At 47.2% G+C, this 24,111-nt stretch overlaps 1 protein-coding gene across 5 annotated transcripts in view; it reads left to right on the forward strand.

The window, feature by feature from the left end:
- Nucleotides 1-24,111, forward strand: part of NRG2 (neuregulin 2) — a 293,885-nt gene that overhangs the window by 231,452 nt on the left and 38,322 nt on the right. For all 5 annotated transcript variants that reach the window (XM_006891165.1, XM_006891167.1, XM_006891166.1 and 2 more), the window contains exons 2-3: nt 13,654-13,825; nt 20,492-20,610. In XM_006891165.1, the coding sequence (XP_006891227.1) occupies nt 13,654-13,825; nt 20,492-20,610 (291 nt within the window). The remainder of the gene's footprint in view (nt 1-13,653; nt 13,826-20,491; nt 20,611-24,111) is intronic.

Genomic DNA, 24,111 nt, shown 5'->3' on the forward strand with positions numbered 1-24,111 from the left:
CTCCTTTAAGCCTCAGTGAGAGGACCATGTTGTCGTTTTCAGCTCCACCTCTCGGGTGCCTGGTGTGGGGCCAAGTACCTCACAGAACTTGTGGATGTTGGTTGGGTGGTGTTGGAAGATGACAAGTCCGGAGCAGACATCGTGCTGGGCCAAGGAAATGTGGCCCAGGGAAGGCCAGCCAGGGACCCACTCCTTTGGAAGACCTGTCCCATGAATATGAAATAGCCCTACAACAGGCCAAGGAAAGGTTTCCTGGCAGCCCGTTCCACAAGTTAGGCCTCATGCTCTCTCTTAAGACAGCTGTGTGTGTGTGTGTGTGTGTGTGTGTGTGTGTGTGTGTGTGTGTTGTCTTTCTTTCCCATTTGAACTTGGAGTCTGTAATTAGTCTCCAATAGGTTACAGTCGCTTTGTGGGTGGGAGAGGTGAGGGGAAGGGGGCCGGCCCACAGCTCGCCTGTAGCAGCCTGGTGGGAAACTTTGATGCCAGGCAGGCTGGCCGAATTGTCTCCAGGTGTTGCCCTGCAAAGGGGACTGCTCAGCCTTAGTCATTAGGTGAGGATCATTAACCCTTTTAAGAGTCCACTGCTCCAGCTCCCCTGGGTGCTGGGCAGGAGGCAGGGCCAGGTCCTCCCCGGCTGGGGTGCCTGGCTGTGCCCTGGGCGTCTGTCTTGCTCTCAGATCTCTGCAGGCTCCGCACCCACCGCCCACTGCCGAGAGGAATGAGGTCAGGCTGCTGGCAGCGCTGCACCTTCTGGCCTAAGGGCTGGGATGTGGGAAAGGAGCAGCCCTGGGTGGTGTTGTTGCTGCCGTTGTTGTTATCTTTAACGAGGTGCTTTCAGGGGATTGTCTGTCAAACAGAGAAAAAACAGATGCCCTGGCTTGGCCCCAGGTGATGGGAAAGCAAAAGTCACAAGATACCAGTGGCTCAACCCAGGGCAACTGTAGAGATGTATCTTAAAGGCTCATGGTACCTGCCCCTGAGGGGAATCTGTTTGGGAAGATTGGAGTACTGATAAGGGACTTTCCATTTATGCTTATAAAAATGCTATGGAGGAGATCTCTCCGCTCCATATAGACCACTCACCCCAGAAAACCCTAGTCCTGGCATCTAGGTGGGCATTTTTCCAAGAGGCAGGAGACTGGACAAAGTGACTTATGGTCTTCCCTTAAAACAAGAAGTATGAGAGTTCTGGGAGTAGAGGAAGACAGGAAAGCTGGCCTGGCCCGTAGCGAGGAGCCACGTCAGCCATTGACTGGCCACCTCCATCCAAGGAGAAGGAGCCTAGATGGGAGTCTTCTTCCCCCTTATTGTTGTTCATCCCCATTCCTCTTGCTGGAACTTTCAGAATCACCCCTCAGCATGAGGACAAATTCAATCCTATGGGACTCTTACTCCTTCCCTTGGTCATCAAGCTGAGTGTAGAGATTACTACTCTATTGTTAATATCAGAGCATTGGCTGCATCTGAACAATGAAATATTAGGCAGTCATTAAGATGATTTCTATCTGTATTTCTGGACATGAAAAAAAATTCTTAATATTGTTTTTAACAAATAGAATATTAACATTTTAGAGATAAAAGTCTGCAGGAGATATTTGAAAATGTTGGCAGTAGTTTTCTCTGTAGTAACAATTGAAATGATTTAAATGTTCTTTTCTATTTTCTCACTTGAATTATGTAGCTTTCATACAACAAAAATCTATTTCTAATAGTAACAGAGGAGGGGCAGGCACTAAATGCCTTTGAGAGTAGCGAGGTAGTGATTGCTCCGTATATGGCTGGATCATTCCTGCCTGGGATAAAGCAGAATCTATCTACAGTTGTAGTTGTTATGTGCTGTTGAGTTGGATCCAACCCCTAGCTGACCTTCCAGTGGGTTTTCGGAGGCAGTAAATCACTGGTGAGGATTTGCCCATCTTTCTCCCATGAAGCAGCTGGTGGATTCGAACTGTATGCCTCTGGGTTGGCAGCATAGGTTTTTAGCTCCAGGTCACCAGAGCTTCCTCTGTATATTCAGAAAGTGCAAGTCAGAGGAGCAGGGACTATAAGACCATGATATCTCTGCCCTGGCAGGTTCCCCAACCATGCTAAGATCCCTTGCTTGGTTCAGCTCTGGCCCACAACTTTCTCATGACGTGGTACACCGATCTTCACACCTACACACAAGATTGTACCTTAGGACACAGAAAAACTTGCTCAGAGAGGGCAGTTGTCTCTGCTATGTGAACAACAAACAGCCTTGTCTTAGGGGACCCCAGAGATTGGTTCTGGAGCCTTATGGATAGGAGTTACAGGGGTGAAGCAACGGCAGCTCAAGTTAAGAATGACCTTAACATGCAGAAGGTAAGATCAAGTCACTTGTAAGCTTCTAATGCCTTCTCCACTTAAATAATGGATCCAGACTTCTGACTTCCACAGCCCCATGTCGCTTAGGCCCTGCCTTCCTCTCCCAGATCTCCTCGCACTATCTCTGCTGTCTACTGTGTCCAGCCAAATGGGCCTCTTTTTAGTCCCTTGAACTCACTGAACTCATTCTCTGCTTAGGGTCATTCTCCCGCTGCTTGTGACTGTTTCATATATCCCGACTCATTGTCTTACCCACTCAGGAAAATCCAGACTCCCTAAGAGAGGATGTTTCCCTGCCTTGTTCATCTCTAAATGCTCAGGACTCAGAATAGTGTCCAACATGAAGTGGTTGCTCAGCTCATATATGGAACAAATGCCTGGGGTGTAAGTGAACCACACAGGATTATTCTGGAGTGAGCTGTCATAGGAAATGATTACTGGACACACAATTTTCACTAGATGAAATATAGTCCTATGTTTTCCACTAGTGACAGGAGATAACTGTGAGTCCCTAATTCATCGGGCTCTCCACATCAGGATCATACCTACTGTTAAGAGGTTAATTTTATGTAACACTCTCACATCATGACCATTAAGCATGACCATAGGTGCACCTGATCCACATCATATTCTTTTCAGTTACTTGCCTTGCTTCTGAAAATAGGACAATGAGTATGGGTGATAGAAGAATAGATGCCTTTGAGTTGTTGTATAAATGTTCCGTGGACAACCAAAAGAACAAACAAATATGTCATGGAGAAGGTGCAACGAGGGTACTCTTTAGAAGCAAAGATGGTGAAACTTCATCTCACATGCTTGGGGCCTGCTGTTAGGAGGGGCCAGTGCTCAGAAAGGACATCATGCTGGGAAAGGTGAGGGTCAGCAAAGGAAGGGAAGACCTTCAATGAGCTGAATTGACACAGTGACTGTAACAGTGGGCTCAGGTACAGCAGAGATGAGGAGGGTGGCACAGAAGAGCACAGGGCTCAGATCTGTTGTTCACAGGGTCCCTGTAAGTTATAGCCAGTGTCATCTAACAACAACAGATTGGCTCAGTGCATGGTTTAACGTCAGGACTCCTTGTCTCATAACTACAAGAAAGGCAACACTGCAAGCAGGGGACAGGGCACCTTGGGTTTTAAGAAGAGTTCTTTGTGCCCTCAGTACAGAGAGGAGAGAGGTTTGCATCATTGGGCCATGAAGTTAGAATACTGGAGCCAGCCTACCTTTAGGTACAAAAGGACCTGTGAAGAAGATGTGTTCAATTAGCAACCAGTCACTGAAGTACTTGTGTGCTATGCACTTTTCTCGTATATATTGCATATGTATTTTATATATATATATATTATCATATGTCATATATATCATATGTTAGTTATATCATCTATATCTATCTCTATCTCTATATCTATATCTATATATCTATCTACACATACACATATATCTATACATATATATATACCAGAAGAATGTCTATCTGTGCTTCATTGACTAGGCAAAGGCTTGTGGATCACAACAAGCTGTGGCTGACTCTGAGAAGAATGGGAATCCCAGAACATTTGATCGTGCTAATGCAAAACCTATACTTGGACCAAGAGGCAGTCGTCAGAACAGAGCAGGGAGACACTGTATGGTTCAAAATCAAGAAAGGGGTTTGTCAGGGATGTACTTTGTCTCCATACCTTTTCAATCTGTATGCAGAACAGATCATCCGAGACGCTGGGCTGTATGAGGAGGAACGTGGCATCAGGAATGGTGGAAGAATCGTCAACAACTTGCGTTATGCAGATGACACAACCCTGCTTGCTGAAACTGAGGAGGACCTGAAGTGCTTGCTGCAGAAGATCAAGGACTGCAGTCTTCAATATGGATTGAAGCTCAATATCAAGAAAACAAAGATTCTCACCACTGGGCCAATTGGCAGCATCAGTATGGATGGTGAAGAGATTGAGATAGTTAACAGTTTTCGTTTACTTGGCTCCACAGTCAACACTCTTGGTAACAGCAGTCAGGAAATCAAGAGACGAATTGCATTGGGGAAGTCAGCTGTGAGGGACCTCTCAAGAGTACTGAAGTGCAACGACGTCAGGCTGGAGACTAAGGTACGCCTGATCCAGGCTATAGTCTTTACAATTACATTCTATGCATCACAGAGTTGGACAGTGAATAGGGATGATAGAAAGAGAATTGATGCCTTTGAGCTGTGGTGCTGGAGAAGAGTGTTGAATATATCATGGACTGCTAGGAGAACAAACAGGTTTGTCCTGGAGAGGGTGAAGCCAGAATGTTCCTTGGAGTCAAGGATTCTGAAGCTTCGACTGACATACTTTGGGGATCTTGCAAGGAAGGACTGGTCCTTGGAGAGGGACATCATGTTTGGTAGAGTGGAGGGGCGGCGAAGGAGAGGAAGACCCTCTAAGAGATGGATCAATTCTGTGAGTGGAGTGGTGGGAATGAAAGTGTTTGAGACAGCGAGGTTGGCACAGGGTAGAACAGCGTTTAGGGCTCTTGTACATAGGGTCGCTATGAGTCGCAAACAACTCGATGGCACATAACAACAACAACAACAACATATATACGTACGTGTGTGTGTGTGTGTTGTAGTGTACCAACAAGTCAGAACTGACCCATAGCTGACCCGCCAGCAAGTTTTCAGAGGCAGTTAATCGCACAGGAGATTGTCCCTCCTTCCCCCATGGAGCATCTGGTGGCCTTGAACTATGTGCCTTTGGGATTGCAGGGTAGTTTCTTGCCACTAGGCTACCAGATGCACAAAATATATACGTATAGGAGCTCTGGTGGCCTAGTTCATAGGGAGCTGTCCTGTTAGTTCCAGTCCACCAGCAGCTCTGATGGAGAAAGATGAACAGTCTCCTCCTGTGTGTGATTTACAGCCTTGGAAACCCTATGGAGAGTCAGCTATGAGTTGGTTCCAACTTCATGGCATATATATACATCTATACATATGTACACACATATATATACAAACGTGTGTGTGTGTGTGTGTGTGTGTGTGTACTCACACCTGTATGTATATTTCTATATATTCAAGTTTTAAAGGAGGAGCTCTTTAAAACCCACATGTGTGGAAAATACCCCAGGCACAGCTGTAATTCACTGAACTTCTCATGGCATTCTCAATTATAGTGAGAATTAGAGCTATTGAGAAGGTTGATGTTGTTAATGTGTCACTGTGTTAGAACCAACTCACAGTTGACCCTCCAATTTTCAGAGGCTCATGTCAACCACATGAGAGGAGATTGCCCATCTTTTCTCCTGCAGAGCAGAGCAGCTGGTTGGTTTGAAGTGCCTGACTTTGGGTTGGCGGTGCAGCCTCTTACACAACTCTTACTGATAAGAAGTGACCAGGAATCCCAGAGTAGATGATAAGGGGCTCTGCCTTCTACAAGAGTAGATAGGTAAGGACTTCTATCATACTTGGAATAATGAAGTTCTAAAAAATTCATCAGATTCATAAATAGGTGCACATAAAGCCTGTAGGTATAAAGAAAAGAGAACATTTTAAAAATTGAAAAGCAGATAACAGAAAAAAACCCTGATGTAGCTAGAGGTTAATGTTGTTGTTGTTGTTGTTATGTGCTTGTCCAGTCAGCCACGAATCATAGAGACCCTGTGCACAATAGCACTAAACCCCACTCTATCCTGGGCCAGTCTCACTGTCAATGACACACCTGCCCTCATTACCCCAGTTACTGTGTCAATCCATCTCATCCAGGGTCTTCCTCTCCTGAGCTGTCCCTCCACCCTTCCTAGCATGATGTACTTTTCCAAGGACTGGTCTTTCTTGGCAATATGCGCAAGTATGTGAGGTGGAGCCTCAAAATCCTAGCCTTTCAGGAACAGCTTGGCATTACCCTCTCCAGGACAGACTTGTTAGTTAGTTCTCTTGGTAGTCCATGGTATGTTCACTACTCTTCTACAGCACCATAACTCAAAGTCATCAATTCTTCTTCTGTCCTCTTTGGTCATTGTCCAGCTTTGGTGCATAACAGGCAATTGCAAAGACCATGGCCTGGATCAGGTGCACCTTAGTCTCTAGACTGACATCATTGCTCTTTAGCATTCTGGAGAGGTCCCTGACAGCAGATTTTCCTAAAGGAATTTGTCTTTTTATTTGATTTCCTGACTGCTGGTGCCAAGAGTGTTGATTGTGAAACATAGCAAGCTGAAATTGTTAACAATTTCAATCTCTTCTCCATCTATCGTGATGCTGCCAGTTGGCCCAGTGATGAGAATCTTCGTTTTTCTTGATATTGAGCTTCAGTCCATATTGCAGACTACAGTCCTTGACCCTCTGCAGCAAATGCTTCAGGCCCTCCTCCATTTTAGCAAGGAAAGTTGTATCATCTGCAAAATGCAGAATAGCCTCAGTATTTATAATGAGCTCTTGCAAACCCCTGAGAAGATGAACACCCAAATAGGCAGAGTGCAGACTTGAGCAATTCAAAAATAAGAAATACAATAGACAGTCCACTTAGGGACATGTTCAGCCTCAACTTTAATCAAATAGATGCAAGAGAAAACAACAGAGACATTATCTTATGCCTAGTTAATTGGCAAAGATTAAATGCATGATAATTCCTTGTGCTGGTGAGGGTGTGGAAAAAGCAGACACTGTCATTCACTGGTGGGAGTTCAAATTGGCTCAGCCCTTCCAGAAGGCAATTGGCAACGTGCAAAGACGAGGAAGATTGCATTACCCTTTGACGAAGCAGTTCCACTTTTAGGAGATCGCCTTAGGAAATAATTGTGGATAATAATAACAATAATAGCTAACTTTTATTAACTGTTCTCTATGTGCCAGGCTCTCCACACAGTATTTCATATAATCTTCAAGGACATCATCCCACAAAGTTGGAGCTATTATTATCAATTGTACTTTAGAGACAAAGACAGAAACTGAGGTGCAAAGGGATTACATAAATGGCCTAAGGACACACAGCTAACAAGTAACAAAGCCAAGATTTGAGAGTATATTGTCTGGCTCTGAAGCCAATGCTGCCCTTTCAGCAATGTGCGCACTATGGGTGCAGAGATGAAACTACAAGGAGGCCCACCAGAGTTGTGAACAAATGAGGAGGTTGGCAACATGTTAAGTACTCTGTGATAGGAATTAGTTACAGAGATTTTTATATGCCATTAAACTGAAATACTATATAGCCATGAAAACAATGCTATAGAAAAAAATATGTATGTGAGTACTGGTTTTGGTTTGTTTGTGCATAAAAAAGGTATTTCTAAAAATGTATATAAGGAACTGATAAAATGTGTTGCCTCTTGAAAAGGTAGCTGTGTGGCAATGGTCAGAAGTAAGAGAATTTGCTTGTTTGCTTGTTTCTGCTTCATTTCATTTGTGTGTGCCACAGAGGTGGGTTTTAGCCAAATGTTTCCTCTATGGACATCTTGAATTCTCAATTATATGAAATATATAAAGTATATAAATTATGCATATACATGGAAGTGTGTGTGTGTGTGTGTGTGTGTGTGTGTGTGTGTGTGTGTGTGTACAGACAGATATATGGACCTTGTGGACCTCTTGTTGTGGTAAAGAGCTGTGCTACCAGCCCAAAGTTGCACAGTTCAAATACAGCAGATGGGAAGTCTCTTATGCAAGTCTCCTCTTATGGAGGGCCAGCTATAAGTCAGTTCCAACTCGATGGCACATAACAACAACATATCTATATCCATCTACCTACCTACCTACCTACCTACCTATACATGCACACACTAGGGAACTCTGGTGACATAGTCCATAAGGAGTTGTGCTGTTAACCTAAAGGTAGTGCCTCTTTAGTGATTCAAATCCACCAGCCACTCCATGGAAGAAAGAAAGGTAATGTCTTCTGGTGTGATTTGCAGCCTCTATTGTAGGGTCAGCTGGGAACTCGATGGCAATGAGTGAGCGAGTAAATGAGTGACATACAGAGCAAGGAGATCATATATATATATGAACATACATACACACACAAAAGCCATCAGTGAAAGAGAGGAAGGCCACCATCCACACACCCCCAACAAGACAGATTGACACAGTGACGGCAGCAATGGACTTAAGTCTGTCAGAGATGCTGACAACAGCACAGGATAGGACAGGCTTCAGAGCTGCCACTGTGTGTTGCACTCGATTCTATGGCACCTAACACCACCACCATAGAGTTGTATCCAGTGTCTGGTGAACCCATATGTGTCATAGTAGAACTCTACTCCCTAGGGTTTTCAGGAGCTGGTTTTTATAAGGAAATCACCAGGCCTTTCTTCCAAGGCACCTGTGGGTGTTCTCAGACTTCCAGTCAGTAATCATGTACTTTAACCATTTGTACTGCGCAGACACTTTTCACACACAGTGCTATTGGACTTCATTTTCTTGAAATGTTGTTGTTGTTATTGCCATCAAGTCGCCTGCGACTCATAGCGACCCTATGTACAACAGCCCTAAACCCTGCTCTGTCCTGTGCCAATCTTATCGTATTTTATACACCCACTTTCATTACCCCAGTCATTGAATCGATCCATCTCATCGAGGATCTTCCTCTCCTGCGCTGTTCCTCCACACTCCCAAACATGACATCCCTCTCCAAGGACTGGTCCCCCCTTGCAATATGTCCAAAGTATGTCAGACGAAACTTCAGAATCCTTGCCTCCAAGGAGTATCTTGGTCTCACCCTCTGTAGGACAAATTTGTGTGTTCTCCTAGCAGTGCATGGTTATATTCAGTACTCTTTTACAGCACCACACCTCAAAGGCACCAATTCTCCTTCTGTCATTCCTAGTAATTGTCCAGCTTTCTGATGCATAGCAAGCAATTGCCAAAACCACACCCTGGATCGGATGTATCTTGGTCTCCAGACTGGCATTATTGCTCTTTGGAGAGGTCTCTGACAGCAGACTTTCCCAATGCAATTTGTCTTTTCATTTCCTGGCTGTTGGTACCAAGAGTGTTGATTGTGGAGCCAAACAAACTAAAGCTGTTAACAATCTCAATGTCTTCACCATCTGTCAGGATGCTGCCAATCTGCCCATGGTGAGAATCTTTGTTTTCTTGATGTTGAGCTTCAATCCATATTGAAGACTTCAGTCCCTGACCTTCTACAGCAAGAGCTTCAGATCATCCTCAGTTTCAGCAAGCAGGGTTGTGTCATCTGCATAAAGCAGATTGTTTATGAGTCTACCACCAATCTTGATGCCACATATCTCCTCATAGGGCCCAGACTCCTGGCTAATTAATCTATTCCACACATAGATAGATTGAAATGGTGTGGCGATAGGACATATCCCTGGCATACACCCTTCCCGATTGTGAACCATGCAGTGTCTCCTTGCTCTGTTCTGACGACTGCCTCCTGGTCCAAGTATAGGTTTTGCATAAGCACAATCAAGTGTTCTGGGATTCCCATTCTTCCCAGAGTCAACCACAGTTTGTTGTGATCCACACTGTCAAATGCCTTTGCACAGTCAATGAAACACAGATAGACATTCCTCTGATACTCTCTGCTTTCAGCCAAGATCCATCTGTCATTAGCTATATCCCTACTCCCAAGGCTCTTCTAAACCCAGCCTTTTTTTTTAACTGTGCAATATCTTTATTGATACTAACATATACAAACCTGAGTAGTCACTTCCACAGAATGTGATTTGTGCCAGAAAGCACATTCTAAGGCTTTCCAGATCACAGTCCTGGCAGGTCCAACAGAAGGACAATTCATTAAATCTTCTAAAAATTGGAAACACTCCAGTGATCCCAGTTCCTGACATGGGTTTACAGCTATCCAGTGGGGCTGGTGGCACAATCAGGACTAAGAGAATTTGAAGTGGCACCACTTTGCCAAATTCAGGATTGGGGCCACCCAAGTGAGAGCGCAGTCTTGTCTTCTGTGTTGAAGCTTCTGGGAGGCCAGGGCAGAGTATTCTGCCTCTGAACTGAGAAGATAGTAGTTAAGGAGGTAGATGTAACTATACTCGCTTAAGCTGATTAGAAGGCCTTCAGCTCTTAAAGGACGGACAGCTATAAAGACAGTGATGGATTACAAGGTAAAACCTTTCCCACCCTCCCAAAAGTATTCAGTGTGACATGATTGTAAACAGTTAAGGATCACTGCAGTGCTGTGTGCCCCCCACAGTTGGGATGCCCATCTCTTCCACATCCCCACCCACCCTCCCCACTTTATGTACAATACATTCACCAACAACAACAAAAATTATTTTCAAAGGCAACAGGAAAATTCTGTTGATTCAGTTCTCTGTTGATGTGCTGTTCCAGACATTTTTTTATAATCTTCACCAGAATGAAATGTTACTAAGAGTTAAAAAAAACAAACAAAAGCCAAGACCTTCATACCTTATGGAATCATAAATAAGAAAAATAATAAAGAATTTTTAGTCACTGTTTACTTCCATGTTCCCCATACTGATTTGCTTATCAGTTCATGTCTATAGAATTCTTATCAATTTTATTATTGTTAATAACATTCTCAGCAAAACATACCAATTCAACAGTTTCTACCTATGTCATTTGTTGTTGTTGTTATGTGCCGTCGAGTCATTTGCGACTCATAGCGACACTATGCACAACAGCCCTAAACACTGCTCTATCCTGCGCCAACCGCACTGCCTCTGACACACGCATCCCGATTACCCCAGTCACCGAATCAATCCATCTCATAGAGGGTTTTCCCCTCCTGCGCTGTCCCTCCACCCTCTCAAGCATGATGTCCCTCTCCAAGGACCTGTCCCTCCTGGCAACATGTCCAAAGTATGTCAGACGAAGCCCCAGAATCCTTGCCTCCACGGAGTAGCTTGGATTAATCCTCTCCAAGATGAATCTGTTTGTTTTCCTGGCAGTCCATGGTACATTCAGTACCCTTCTCCAGCACCACAGCTCAAAAGCATCCACTCTCCTTCTGTCCTCCCTAGTCATTGTCCAACTCTCTGATGCATAACAAGCGATTGCAAAGGCCATGACCTGTATCAGGCGCACCTTAGTCTCCAGAGAGACACCGTTGCTCCTGAGTACTTTAGAGAGGTCCCTAACAGCAGACTTTCCCATCGCGATATGCTTTTTGATTTCCTGACTGCTGGTGCCAAGAGTGTTGACTGTGGAGCCGAGCAAACTGAAGCTGTGAACAATCTCAATCTCTTCGTCATCCATCCTGACGCTGCCAATTGGTCCAGTGGTGAGAATCTTGGTCTTCTTGACATTGAGCCTCAGTCCATACTGAAGGCTGCAGTCCTTGACCCTTCACAGCACACTAATTTCATCCTTCACCTTATACAGCCTTTCTCATCATTCTTTTCTGAGTTGTTCATTATCATAAACTCACTGCTACTTAAAGTTCCTATAGGAATGAGATCTTTCAAGCTGCTGCTGTCAAAAGCATAATGCTCAGTGTAAACCCTTTTAGTTAAGCTAAACCATTGATGAGTTTTAAGATTTCAAGATATCTTTTTAGTTTAAAATTTATCTCAAGGCAGTAATTTCAGGGGTTTGATCCTTTCTATAACTCTGGAGAGTCTAGAATTCACCAACATTTAACATTCTATTCTGTATTTTCCCCCTTTTGATTAGGATTTTTTTATGAGATGATGTCCTAGAGAACTAATTTTTAAAAAGCTATTAGAAAATCATATTTAATGCCAAGGGGAAAGAATTGCATTGTTTAATTTAGTGAAAGAAGTTAGTGGAATTGATTCATCTTGTTATTTTGTTTAAGTGTGTGTGTGTGTGTGTGTGTGTGTGTGTGTGTGTGTGAGAGAGAGAGAGAGAGAGAGAGAGAGAGATGCATGGTTTTGTTTTGTTTTGAATCTATATTTAAAATTTTTCTACAGTTAACAAAATTATTTCACAATAATAATTATTTTAAAGTCTATATAATGAACATTTTTAAGGCTTTGGGAGCTTTGTCTTTTTATACTTTCTCTGCCCCCTTCACCATCACCTGCATCTCTTTCCTGCTCCGAGCTGGGTTCCATGAGTGGATTGCTCTATAGCTAGGCCTCCTTGCCTGCCTCTCTCCAAAGCCACCTAGGTCCATGGCCAGAACTAGGCCCTATGGAAAGGACCAACGGCTGCTCAGTCCCTGGGCAACTTCCTTATTTCAGCAGACCTACCCTTCTGCATTTGGAAAGACATTAATCTGCATCTCTACTCCTCAGATAAAGATGAGCTACAAAAGCAGTCACCGGCCTAGTATCAACTTGGCTCATTACAAATCCAGACACCAGTACTTTGAGCCTTGTTCTCTTGCTACTTGGCTGTGTGGCCTCAGTCAAGTGTCTTGGCTTCTCTGAGTCTCAACTTCACCCTCTATGTCTGTAGTGACACTTGACTTGCAGAGCTTGGGGCCACATGTGGGCATGCAGGAAAAGCTGTTTCAGTGAAATGTGTTCCACTCTCCAGCAGGGACATTGGTTTGCCTTACTGAGAACTGAGACATTTTCCTTTCCCCCTTTTTATTAAAGGAGGAAGAGAGTAAAAGGATAAATCATGAGAGACTGCATATAGAAATAAGATATTTTGAAAAATTTAGGGCGAGCCCCTCTGCCTGACTTCTGCAGCCCTCCACACATGGTTTGGCCTTTGCCCATCAATTAAGCTCCAGTCCTTGTCCCCTCCATGGCCCCTCAGTTTCCACCTACTCAATTCAGCTTATATACAGTTCTCCGAAGCCACAGTGCTGCCTCTGCCTGGCCTACTTGCCTTCCCCATCTTTGAACTCTTAGCTAACTTTGCCCTTCCTCAGGGTTGGGGTTCACTCCTCTGGGATCTACCACCATAAACCCTCCATGCTTTAAAGTCTGTGCCAAGGTCCCATATCCCTGAAAGTCTGAACTCCCTGACGGCAGGAGTTGTGTCTGCCATCTTGGTTCCCTGTATCCACTTGGTCCAGCTGGGCCTGTGGGCCTGAGGACAAGATTTCCGTCATGAATACTGAAGTCAAGGGGACCTGGGATTGAATCTCAGGACTACCACCTGGGGATGTGACTTCATTATACTGAGCCTCAGCCCATCTCTAGGTGGAATTAGTCATTGCTGTGAACTCATGGAATCATTACGAAGATTTCATAAGCCAGGGTGTAAAACTCCTAGTATAATGTCAGGTATGAAGGAAACTTTCCATAAATGGTACCATTGCAGATGGCCAATACTTGGTGCATTGAACTAGGAAAGGGCACCAGGAGAGGCGGCCCCTCAGATCCAGCCCAAAGAGAGTGGCCCTTACCTTCCGCTGCTTATGCTTGCAGTTGCCCTCACCACCACCATGCTCACCAGCCTGCCTTGTGCCCTCACAGCCACCCGGCCCAAGCTGAAGAAGATGAAGAGCCAAACCGGACAGGTGGGTGAGAAGCAATCGCTGAAGTGTGAGGCAGCAGCTGGTAACCCCCTGCCCTCCTACCGTTGGTTCAAGGACGGCAAGGAACTCAACCGCAGCCGTGACATTCGCATCAAGTATGGCAATGGCAGGTGAGCACCATCCGACCCTTCCTCCAAGCAACCAGCTTCTCCCTCCTCTCTCTGAGAAGGAGGAGCCCCACATAGGCAGAGCCTGGAGCTGTACCCCCAGACTTATGTGTGGAGATGATCACAGCCCCTCTCTACCCACTTCCTTGCTGTGCCCAACCTGAAATTTTGCTGCAGCTCTGGGTCCCTCTCTGTTGGTCCAGGGTCTTGCAGACTGTAAGTAGGGGCTCAATTAATGTCCCTGGACGGTTGAGGGATAATCAGCTATCAGTGTCAGCTTTACCTGTGCATGAAGGATCTGGACACCCACTCCCACCCCATCCCGAAAGCTTCTTCTCAAAGGAGCTGTCATGGTGTCTGTAAACCCCACCAGCCAATAACCTTCAGGGAAATACTCTGACACCAGGATGCCTCTGAGAAGTCACGCATGAGGTCAGAGTGGTTTCTCATCTGATGGAGGTGCTATTTAGCAGAGAGCTAGGCAGAGGGGAAAGGCACTGTCCGTAGATAGTCAGCAATCCGGGGAGATGCCAAGAGCAGCACCCCCACCCCCGCATGTATCCCCAACCCAGGAGTTGTCAGAAAGCAGAGCAAATAAAGAGACTAAACACCAGTTCTGCCTGACCTCTGCCCTGTCATCCTGGGGTGCCAGGTTGATTCTTCTGGTATTTAAAGAGCACTCCAGTCTTTTCTGACTTCCCTTGAGTAGCTTACAACTACTCATGTATTTAGGTGCTGTTTTTCTTCCTTACTCCTCACCAAATGCAAACAAAGATGTTTTCTGAGAGTCCCCGAAGCCACAGCAGAAAGTTATCTTTAAAAAGACCTGGGCCCAGGAGGCTCGCAGGCGGCCCAGTGGTCCAGGGTGCACCCAGTCTGCCTCGGAGCCAGTGGAACCTATGAAAAGAGGGCAGGGGAGCAAATGGCCGGTGAAGTCCTCCCAGTCAGGGCAGAAAGAACTGTCCGCTCAGGAAGGGTTCACACAGAAAACAGAAAGAAATGTAAGAAAGGTTTGGTTTAGAAATTAAAAAAACAAATTTATAAAAACAAAAAAAAACAAATTCATGAAAGAATGCTAATTCTTAAGGAAATTGTTGAGATGGAGAGGTGTCCCTAGTTAACATGGATTCAGCCTACTCCACCAGCTCACCTTCTGGGGGCACACTATCTCTTCTCACGCCCCTGCCAACACTCTCCAAGCTGGGGAGAACAGACTGCCTTCCTGGAGCTGGTGACACCCCATCTCCTCCTGCCCTCTTTCTAGAAGATGACTCCTCTTCCTCCTTCCCTGAGACAGAAGTCAAGAGGGAGGAAATACATTATTTCCAAGCACGGTCCCGGTCTGGTCCATCCTCATCCCTTGTTCCCGATCCCAGTATCACCTCCCCCAGCCCCGACGCGCGTGCACACACACACAGACACACCCTCCTTGTACACATAAACACACAGCCCCAGAGCCTCCTTGTCTACCAACGTCAGGCCTCCCCTTTCTGCCTGCCAGCCATGTCACTTCTCTCTCCTCCAGTGCTTCTTTGGGTTGTTTTCTCTTTCTCCTCTGGCTGATGTGCCATCTGCCTTCTCTTCTCCACTCCACTCCACTCCCTCAGCCAGTTTTTCACTTAGGGAGTTCGTTTTATGCCCACTAATGCTATACTCTCATCTTCAATTCACTTTCTGCCCTGCTGGAACCTGCTTTTAAAATACACCTCAGCACCCTCCATGCATGTGGCTCATGAGAGACCCCAGCAGACCTCTGTGTTTCCTGGCCCCAGGTCACCAGGCTTCTCCACAGCCATCACATGACAACTACCCACCCCCTGAGCCCCTCAGGTGTCACTCCTGGTTCTCCTGACCCCTTAACCACTCCCTCTCGTTCTCCCTCAATATTGGCACTTGCCTTTATGTTGGGGCTTCACTCCTCTCTTCTGTTCCTGTCCACCTGTGGGTGATTTCATCCTTTCTTTCTTCTTTACATATCTAAGAACTTCAAGTCTCCATCCCTATCTTGATGGCTTTTTAACCTGAGTTCTAGATCCGTACTGCCAGCTACTCACCAGATACCACCTCTGCAATGTCCCACTGGCATTTCACATTCAGGATACCCATCTAGCCTCTTCCCCCCTGTTTCTCCCTCCTCTGGTCCCCTCTCAGCAGTTGCAAGACCATAATCCTTGCTGCTCCTTCCCACCTACTCCAGCTGGACAGAGCTCTGGAGGAAACCGTCCTACTCCCTGCATATTTCTCATGTGTCCTCCCTGTCTCTAACCTCTTTTTTCCCCCATTTGCCATATTCTTCACCTCCCTCTGAGCCTTAGGCCCCCTTTTGTATCTATTTCTCTATTCAACATAAACACATAGTACATGCCAGGACCCCAGCTGGAGGCTGGAGTGCACCAGTGCACACAGCAGGCATGATTCTCGCCTTCATGGAGTCTCGAGTCTGATTTCTAGAATGATTTGCCATTGAGTCAAGTGTAACTCAAACAACCCTGTGAACAACAGAACTGACCTTGTGCCATCCTCATCATCTCTGACATATTTGAGCCCATTGCTGCAATGACTATGTCAATCCATCTGGTTGAGGGTCTCCCTCTCCTTCGCTGACCCTCCGCCTTGTCAGGCACAATGTCCTTCTCCAAGGAATAGCCTCTTCTTGCAACACACCCAAACGATCATCTTTGCCTCCAAAGAGCTCACAGGCTATACCTTCTCCAAGACATATCGGCTTGTTCTTTTGGCAGTCCAAGGGATATTCAGCACTCTTCTCCAACACTATATCTCAAAGGCATCATTTTATAACTTCTAGAAGAGGATCTGGTTAATGTTTAGACCCTTTTATTGGAAGAATATGCCTCATGTACCCAATCTTTGAGTTTCTTCATGCTAGAAGGTGCACAGAGTCACTGACCTCATGATTGCCTAATATAGTGTGATCTTTCTTACATAGTCATATATCCAATCATTCACTCATTGACGTGACAGCTACAGATAGCCTCCTCTGTGCCAGATGCAATCTAGGCCTCGTCCCACAATTCTCAGCGTGCAAGGACGGGTACATGCCTTTCTCCTGGCCTTTGACTCACTGCCCTGCTGGTCCCCAGCACCTCTCTGTTCCAGATTCCTGGTCAACATTCCATTTCCTTCCATGACCCTGGCCTTGGATCAGATCTGTTCCCTACACTTCAAGCTCCCAACCCCCCTCTTGCCCCTGCCCACCTTAAATGCTGTGTCCTCTGGGCCACTTTCCTAATTCCTCTAGGCAACTCCCACTGCCTTCTCCTTGGTGTCTGACTTGACTGCATTGTTTGGATAGGAGTTACTTGAATCTGTCTCTCCTGCTCACTTGAAGAATCTGAACCCCCACCCCCATACCCAGCCCTATCCCCACTGGGCTCTGCAGAGAGATCCACACTACCGTGGAACGTGGAACGGATGAGAATCCTGCAGGACTAGCTCGCCTGTTCTCGGGGGAGGGCCTCACCAGGGCTGGTCAGAAGCCCATTCCATTTGAGCAAATTACTGTCCTGGTCAAGGCTCCATGTCATCTGACAAGAGGTTAACCCGGTCCAGAAACAGAACTTGGTCAGGATCTCCCCTCCTGAGGGTGGTGGCATAGTCTGTAGGAAGTTAGGTGCTAACTCCCAAAAGCAACACCTCTTTGTTGGTTCAGACCTACCAGTGACTCTGAGGGAAAAGGTGAGCAGTCCCCTCCCAGGCAGTTAACAGCCTCAAAAACCGGAGGGTCAGCTATGAGTCAGTTCTAACTCAACAGTAATAAGAGAGAGAGAGAGATGCCCTGATTGCTTTCCTGCTATCCAAAAGGTCATTGATTCTGATCAACCACCTGATTCATATAGAAAGATGTGGCAGTCTGGTTTCATAAAGATTTACAGCCTTGGAAACCCTATGGGGTAGTTCTACTCTGTCCTGCAGGATCGCTGTGAGTCTGAAACAACAAGACAACAGTGGGTTTGAACTAGAGGCTTATAGGAGTCTAAAGTGTGTCCCTTGCCCATCAGCGTCCTGTCCAATTTGCTGCATCTTTGAGACCACCTTGTCTCACCTATCCCATCCCTCCCTGGGTTCTCAGTAATGAGTAGTTAATGCAGGAGTCGTGGGCCATGATGCATACCTTCTGATTCCTCTGACCAGTGTCCCCTCAGAGTGACTTAGGAAGACCTGCCACCTGTGCACGTACCCATCGTCACGCTCACACACACCTTACCTGGCGTGGGGCCAGAGACTGGAGTCTTCTTTTTGGCAGGATCATACCCTTTCTCCCAGTGCACACTTCAGCTTCCGCTCCTGCTCCCCGGAGCTACCTGCCCAGACCACACTGTCCCTGCTGGCTTGAGACCCCTCCCTGCCAAGCTGCTGTCTGTCTCCATGCCCTGCACTGAGACATCTCACACAAACCTTCCTGTGCCAGCAGAAAAGTGGCCCCTCCAGCCCTGGGCACGGGGCCCTCCCCTGCAGAACCACATGTTCCCTTATTTATGAGGGGCAGGCTGGGACAGGCCCCTCCAACAGGCAGCAGGAGGAAGGAGCTGAGGAAAACGTGGGGACGGGTGGAAGGCGCAGCCACCCAGATTCCATCCCTGTCAACAGGGAACTGTCTGGAGAGGGAGGAGAGGAGTGTCCATTGCAGGGAACAGGCCTGGGTCAGTGGGACTGGGACCTAACAGGAGAGCTAGAGAGATTCCTGGCTTCCTGTGGCTCTTGATTGACTGGAGCTTGGAGTAAAGAGAAGAAATTGCAGACCTGTACAGTTTCTACCTTCCAACTCTGACCCCACAGCCTCCTCCCACAGGTCCCACCTCCCAGAACTGCCAAACAGCTGGTAAACCAAGATACCTGCAGCGAGAAAACCTGAGAGCCATTCCTCCTCCCCGACCCCCTTCGTCTTGCGTCCTCTTTGTTCTTCAAAGGAGCAGAATTGTCCCTGAGCCTTCAGCCTCCTTTCTACAGGTCTCCCACCTACATGTCAAGAAGCCTTTCCTTAAAGCTCCGGCTTTTATCCCTCTAGATAGCCTCACTCAGCTTTGTTCTGCTACCTATGATGCCATGTAAGGGGAGCTCTTTTTAATTTAGGTGTAAGTGACAAGGAGGCTATGGCTCTGTGTCCCCTCTACTCATTGACCTGCATCTTCAGATGGTCCCCACCTTGCTCATCTACTATGAGGGGAGGAACCTTGTCCCAGCAAAGGTGGGCCTTGTGACATCTAACAAACCTGAACCAGGGCCAAGGAAGCTGCCTTGGCTAGAGGGACTTCCAGGGCTCTGCGTAATGAATTTTAATTGACAATAGAGTGTTGGAGGCAGGCACCAGGCTAAGGAGAAAGGCCTTGAGCCAGGAAGGATATTGAGCAGTTGGGCACTGTCACCATAATATTAGCAAATATGTCATACCAGCAGCAGACTTATTGATAGGACAGTCTTACAGCACCCTTGCCCGGAGGATGTTGGGAAGAGGACGTCTAAGAATAGACCTCAGAGGATAAGCCCAGGAGAGAAAATTTGCCATTTCCTCCATGCCTGGCTCATCCTTCCTACTCCCCTCACCAAAGAAATGGCTGTTTACCCCCTAGAGACTTAAGGTGGTGACAATTCTGCTCCCTAGGCAGCACCCCAACCCCACAACCCCAGGCTTCATCCCGCAACTCTCAACACTCGGGTAACAGATTCAAGCCCCTCCCCAGCCTCAGGCCCCCAGAAAAAGCCCATGGGCTACTGAAGGCCCCATGTCCCAACCACTTCCAGCGCCTGGCCCACCTTTGCCTCGCTGTGTGTCCCAGGGCATGTAAGGATGCTTCTATCGGACTCAATTGTCCCATCTGTACAAAGGGGCAGGTACTACCTAGTTGCCTCCAGGCTGGCCATGAGGATCAATAGGGACAAAGAACAGATATTTTTCCCCCTAGGGTATCTAAGTTTGCAACACACAGAAGGTGCTCAGTAAATATTTGGTTAGTGAAAGAATGCAGCAAAATTTGTTTCATGAATGAATGCAGCCCTCTGGTAGCCATGCTGTAATCACACTGGGAATCAGAAAGCAGAGTGCGCCTTCATGGCAAGGCTCATGTGAAAGCAAAAGAGACCTTCAGAGGTTTGGGCTGGGAGTCTGGACACAGTAGCCACAGGAACCCATCAGCACAGCAACTCCTTCAGGTCCCTGGCATAGGCCTTACCTGGGCCTCACAGCCTCTGGGACCTTCACCCACGGGCTCACTGGAGTGACAGGCCTCCCCTCCTAGGAAAGGTTTGGGCATCAGGGGAGCCAGGGACTACTCTGTAGAGGGGAGGGAGGGAGGACACTGGGAAGGAGGGCCACTGAAAGAACAGGAGCAGCAACCTCCTGAGGGGCTCGAGTTTGCTTCCTCAGAGAAATAGTTACCAAGAATGGAAAAGAGGACCCGAGGGTTTAAAATGTGCTCATAGGTGTGAGCTCTGCCCTGTGTTCAGAGGCCCAGGCTTCCCCTCACGCCAGGGACTCAGGGTGGCACTGGGCCTCTGACACAGCTATCCTGAGGGTCTTCTTTCCATCTTCTGAGGTGGAATGGCATTGTATGATCTGTGGAGAGAGGTAGCCAGTAGGTGATTGGCAGATTGGAACCATGACAGGCCTGGGCCCCGGCTCACGCCTCTCCCTCTCTTGTCACCCCAAACCAGAAAGAACTCACGACTCCAGTTCAACAAGGTGAAGGTGGAGGACGCTGGGGAATATGTCTGCGAAGCCGAGAACATCCTGGGCAAGGACACAGTGCGTGGCCGCCTCCACGTCAACAGCGGTAGGTAGTCCCCCAATGGAAGGAGGGGTCTACGAGGGGTTCAGGAGGGCGAGCCAGTTGCCCCCCAGCCTCAGGGAGCCTGCACATGATCCATCTTGCACTGGACTCCCCTCCCTCCCACTGCTGCTGTATCAAGCCCGAGATCTTGGCCAATTCAGAGAAATGCAGTCAAAGCATAAATGTTTAGCTTTGTTATCTGGGCCTGGAAGAGCTGCCAGCTCTCATTTTAAATACTCTGAAAACTAAATATTTTGAAATCGAGAGATGGGGATGGAGAAAAGGATATTTTTAGAAGGCAATTATGAGAGGCCGGACTGCCAGGAGCAGGGCTGGGGGACAAGGCAGGCCCGAGGCATGAGCGGCCGACTGCCTGGGCTTTGCGAGGGGCACCTCCGCGGGAAACCTCTGCTGGCCATGGGGTAGGACACCTGGGGGCTTGAGTCCCTGGTTACAGCTTCTGCTCCAGGTCCGAGGGGACAGGCTCTTTACCAGAGTCATCTCTCTAGAGACTGACAAGGTCAAGACCTCACCATACCCCTGAGGGGCAGTTCCAGACACCTGAGAGGAGGCCACCTTCCCTCTGGGCTGTCCTCTCCAGCCCAGGTTCTTCTCTGACTGGAAAGTCACCTCGCCTCTCAGGCAAAGCTGCCTCAGGCCACGTCCACTCCCACTCTTCTTTCCCAGGAAGCACAGCCAGAGCGCACCACGTCCCACGGATCTCTGTCCTCCTCCAAGATCTCACAGACTAAGAGTGCCATTTGGCTGCCAGTTTGTTGGGGTTCACTTCCAGCCCTGCCCCATCACAGAGTCCTGTCCTGTACCTGTACTCACCAGCCTGCATTCCTACCAGTCAGCCTTCTGATTGTCCATAAACCCAGCATTATCTGAAAGACCCTGGAACCCTCAGACAGAAACCAAGCTTGGATCCTCTCTGTCCTGTTTGAGTGGAGGAGACCCTGTTCTCCCAGTCCTTCAGACTCTGTGGTTTCCCTTACCACTCTAAGAAGTTGAAGTCTCCAGGTCCTAGTCATTTCTTGTATCTCTTTCCTAATTGTCCCTTCCATTGCAATCTCATCTCAAGGACAGCTTTGGCTCCTATCCTTGTCACCAGAACCATGGCAATGGCCCTTTTTGGGCTTTCATCCTGCTGTCTTCCACCTCACCCCCTTCTCATGGAGCCACAGAACATAGGTCGTGCGTCACAACCCGGCTCTTAACAATCTGGCCCAGCTCCAGGACCGACTCTTAACTGTAGTTGGCCCCCTTTACATCCATTCTTATTCTTTCCCCAGACAGCTTTCCTCCCTGACCACCCAGCAGGGCCGCTCCCAGCTCTACCCCTGGACCACTAATTTATTAACTGCAGTCTTGCGACATCTTTGAATTCTAGCCTTAGATCATTCTTTAGCTCTCTTGTTGAACTTTGTGGTTGTGACCTCTTGAGGGAATTGTAAACCTCTCCATGGAGTAGTAGGGAGAGCACAGACGATGCCTTCTCTCCAGGAGTGACAGTAACAACTATGATGTACTGAGAGGAGCCTCTGGTTGGGACAAACTGTTAACATGCTAATTAAAAAGTTGGAGGTTCAAGTCCACTCAGAGGCACTTTAGAAAACAAGCCTGCTGATGTACCTCTGAACTGTCAGCCACTGAAAACCCTACATAGCCTGGCTCTGCTCTAACACACACAGTGCTTCCATGAATCAAAATCAATTCAGCTGTGACTGGTTGCCAACAGAGAGCTTACTCTGCCTTATGTAAAGAAGCCTTACTTGAGATCATGATATGATGGTTTCCAAATCTCGGAGAAGCTCAGGGTTTTGCCCAAGGACAAACCCCTAGCCAGTGCAATGAGACAGTGGTTGGTAGGCACTTAGACAGTGAGCTCCATAAGGCTGCATGTGTCTTGTTCACATCATAGGGTCTAACATAGTACCTGCATGACCAAGGCTCCAGGTCTCATAGCAGTCCTGTGAACACCAGATCTGAACCTTGCCCTCTCCTGCACCATCCTCACGATCTCCGTCACGCTCAAGTCCATTGTGGCTATCACTATGTCAAAGCATCTCGTTGAGGAGCTCTTGCTCTTTCACTGACCCTCCGCCTTTCCTGTACAAAGATACTTTTGCTCTAAGGAAATTTATCCTATCAGCATTAGTCAAGAACAGATTTGCCCCCGGTAAGGGAGTGTTGTTGTTGTTGTTATTGTTGGGTGCCCTCAAGTTGAGCACGACTCATAGTGACCCTCTGAACAAAAGATCCGAAGCCTGTCCTGTCCTGTGCCATCCTCACACTTCCTGACACACAAAACCCATTACAGCAGTCACTGTATCAATCCCTCTGATTGAGGGTCTTCCTCTCCTTTGCCGACCCTCCACCCTTCCCAATATCATGTTCCTCTCCAAGGAATAGCACCTTCTAGCAACACGTCCAAAGTATGTGAAGCGAAACCTCATCATTCTTGCCTCCAAAGAGCACTCCGGCTGCACCCCCTCCGAGACATATCTGTTCGTTCTCTTGGCCGTCCATGGGATGTTCAGTGCTCTTCTCCAACACCACAGCTCAAAGGCATCAGTTAGTTTTCTGTCATCCTTATTTATTGTCCAGGTCTCAGATACATAGCTAGTAATCAGAAAGACTATGTTCTGAATCAGATGCACCTTAGTCCTCAAACTGACCTCACTACTCCTTAATACTTTGAAGAGATTCCCTAACTGCAGATTTTTGCAGTGCAATGTGTCTCCTTATTTCCTGACTGCTAGTACCAAGAGTGTTAATTGTGGATCCAAGCAAGATGAAGCTGTTGGCAGTTTCAGTCCTCCTTGCAATCCATGATGGATGGTAAGGGAGTAGAGAGTATTTTTCTCCCAACCTGCCCCAAGGCCTTGCCTAACCACTCCAGCTCAGGTAAGGTAATGGCTGGGGTACTGGGGCCCCCTGCTCTCCCAGCCTGGGACCTGGACAATAAATCTGCTTGGAGTCCAGCACCCTCATCTCCTGACACAGGGGAAAGACATTCTCAGAGACACTTTGGATTTGAGATTTTCCATTTGTTTGTTTGTTTAGGGTTTCTAGTCATTCATTGTTGCACTTGATATTTTCCTGTTTTATTAATCAATTATTTCCTCAGATAAAGCTGATAAAAACCCAACTTAAAACTATCTAAAGGAGTTTATTTATTCACTTATGAAACTGAGAAGTCCAGAAGTAGAACTGACCTCAGATGATAGGGTCCAAGCACTCAAATTGTGGTTGACGATACTTCCTCCCTCTCTATCTTGACCCCATTTTCTGCTGCAATAAAATAAGTATGTTTGGAGAATGGAGTGAAAAGAGAGACCATGGCTTCAGACAGCTCAGGTCTACATCACCCCAACCAGCCAACCAGGGAAAAGAAACGGCTCTATCTCTGTGTCTGTACACAGGCCTGGGTTATGATCAGACCCCGATTAGCCTAATTTCTGTGCTTCCAAGGGTGGGCTACACCTTTGACAGGCCTGG

This window comes from Elephantulus edwardii, unplaced genomic scaffold (genome assembly GCF_000299155.1).
Source record: "Elephantulus edwardii isolate Elephantulus edwardi_28Jun2011 unplaced genomic scaffold, EleEdw1.0 scaffold00095, whole genome shotgun sequence".
In the NCBI taxonomy this organism is placed as follows: domain Eukaryota; kingdom Metazoa; phylum Chordata; class Mammalia; order Macroscelidea; family Macroscelididae; genus Elephantulus; species Elephantulus edwardii.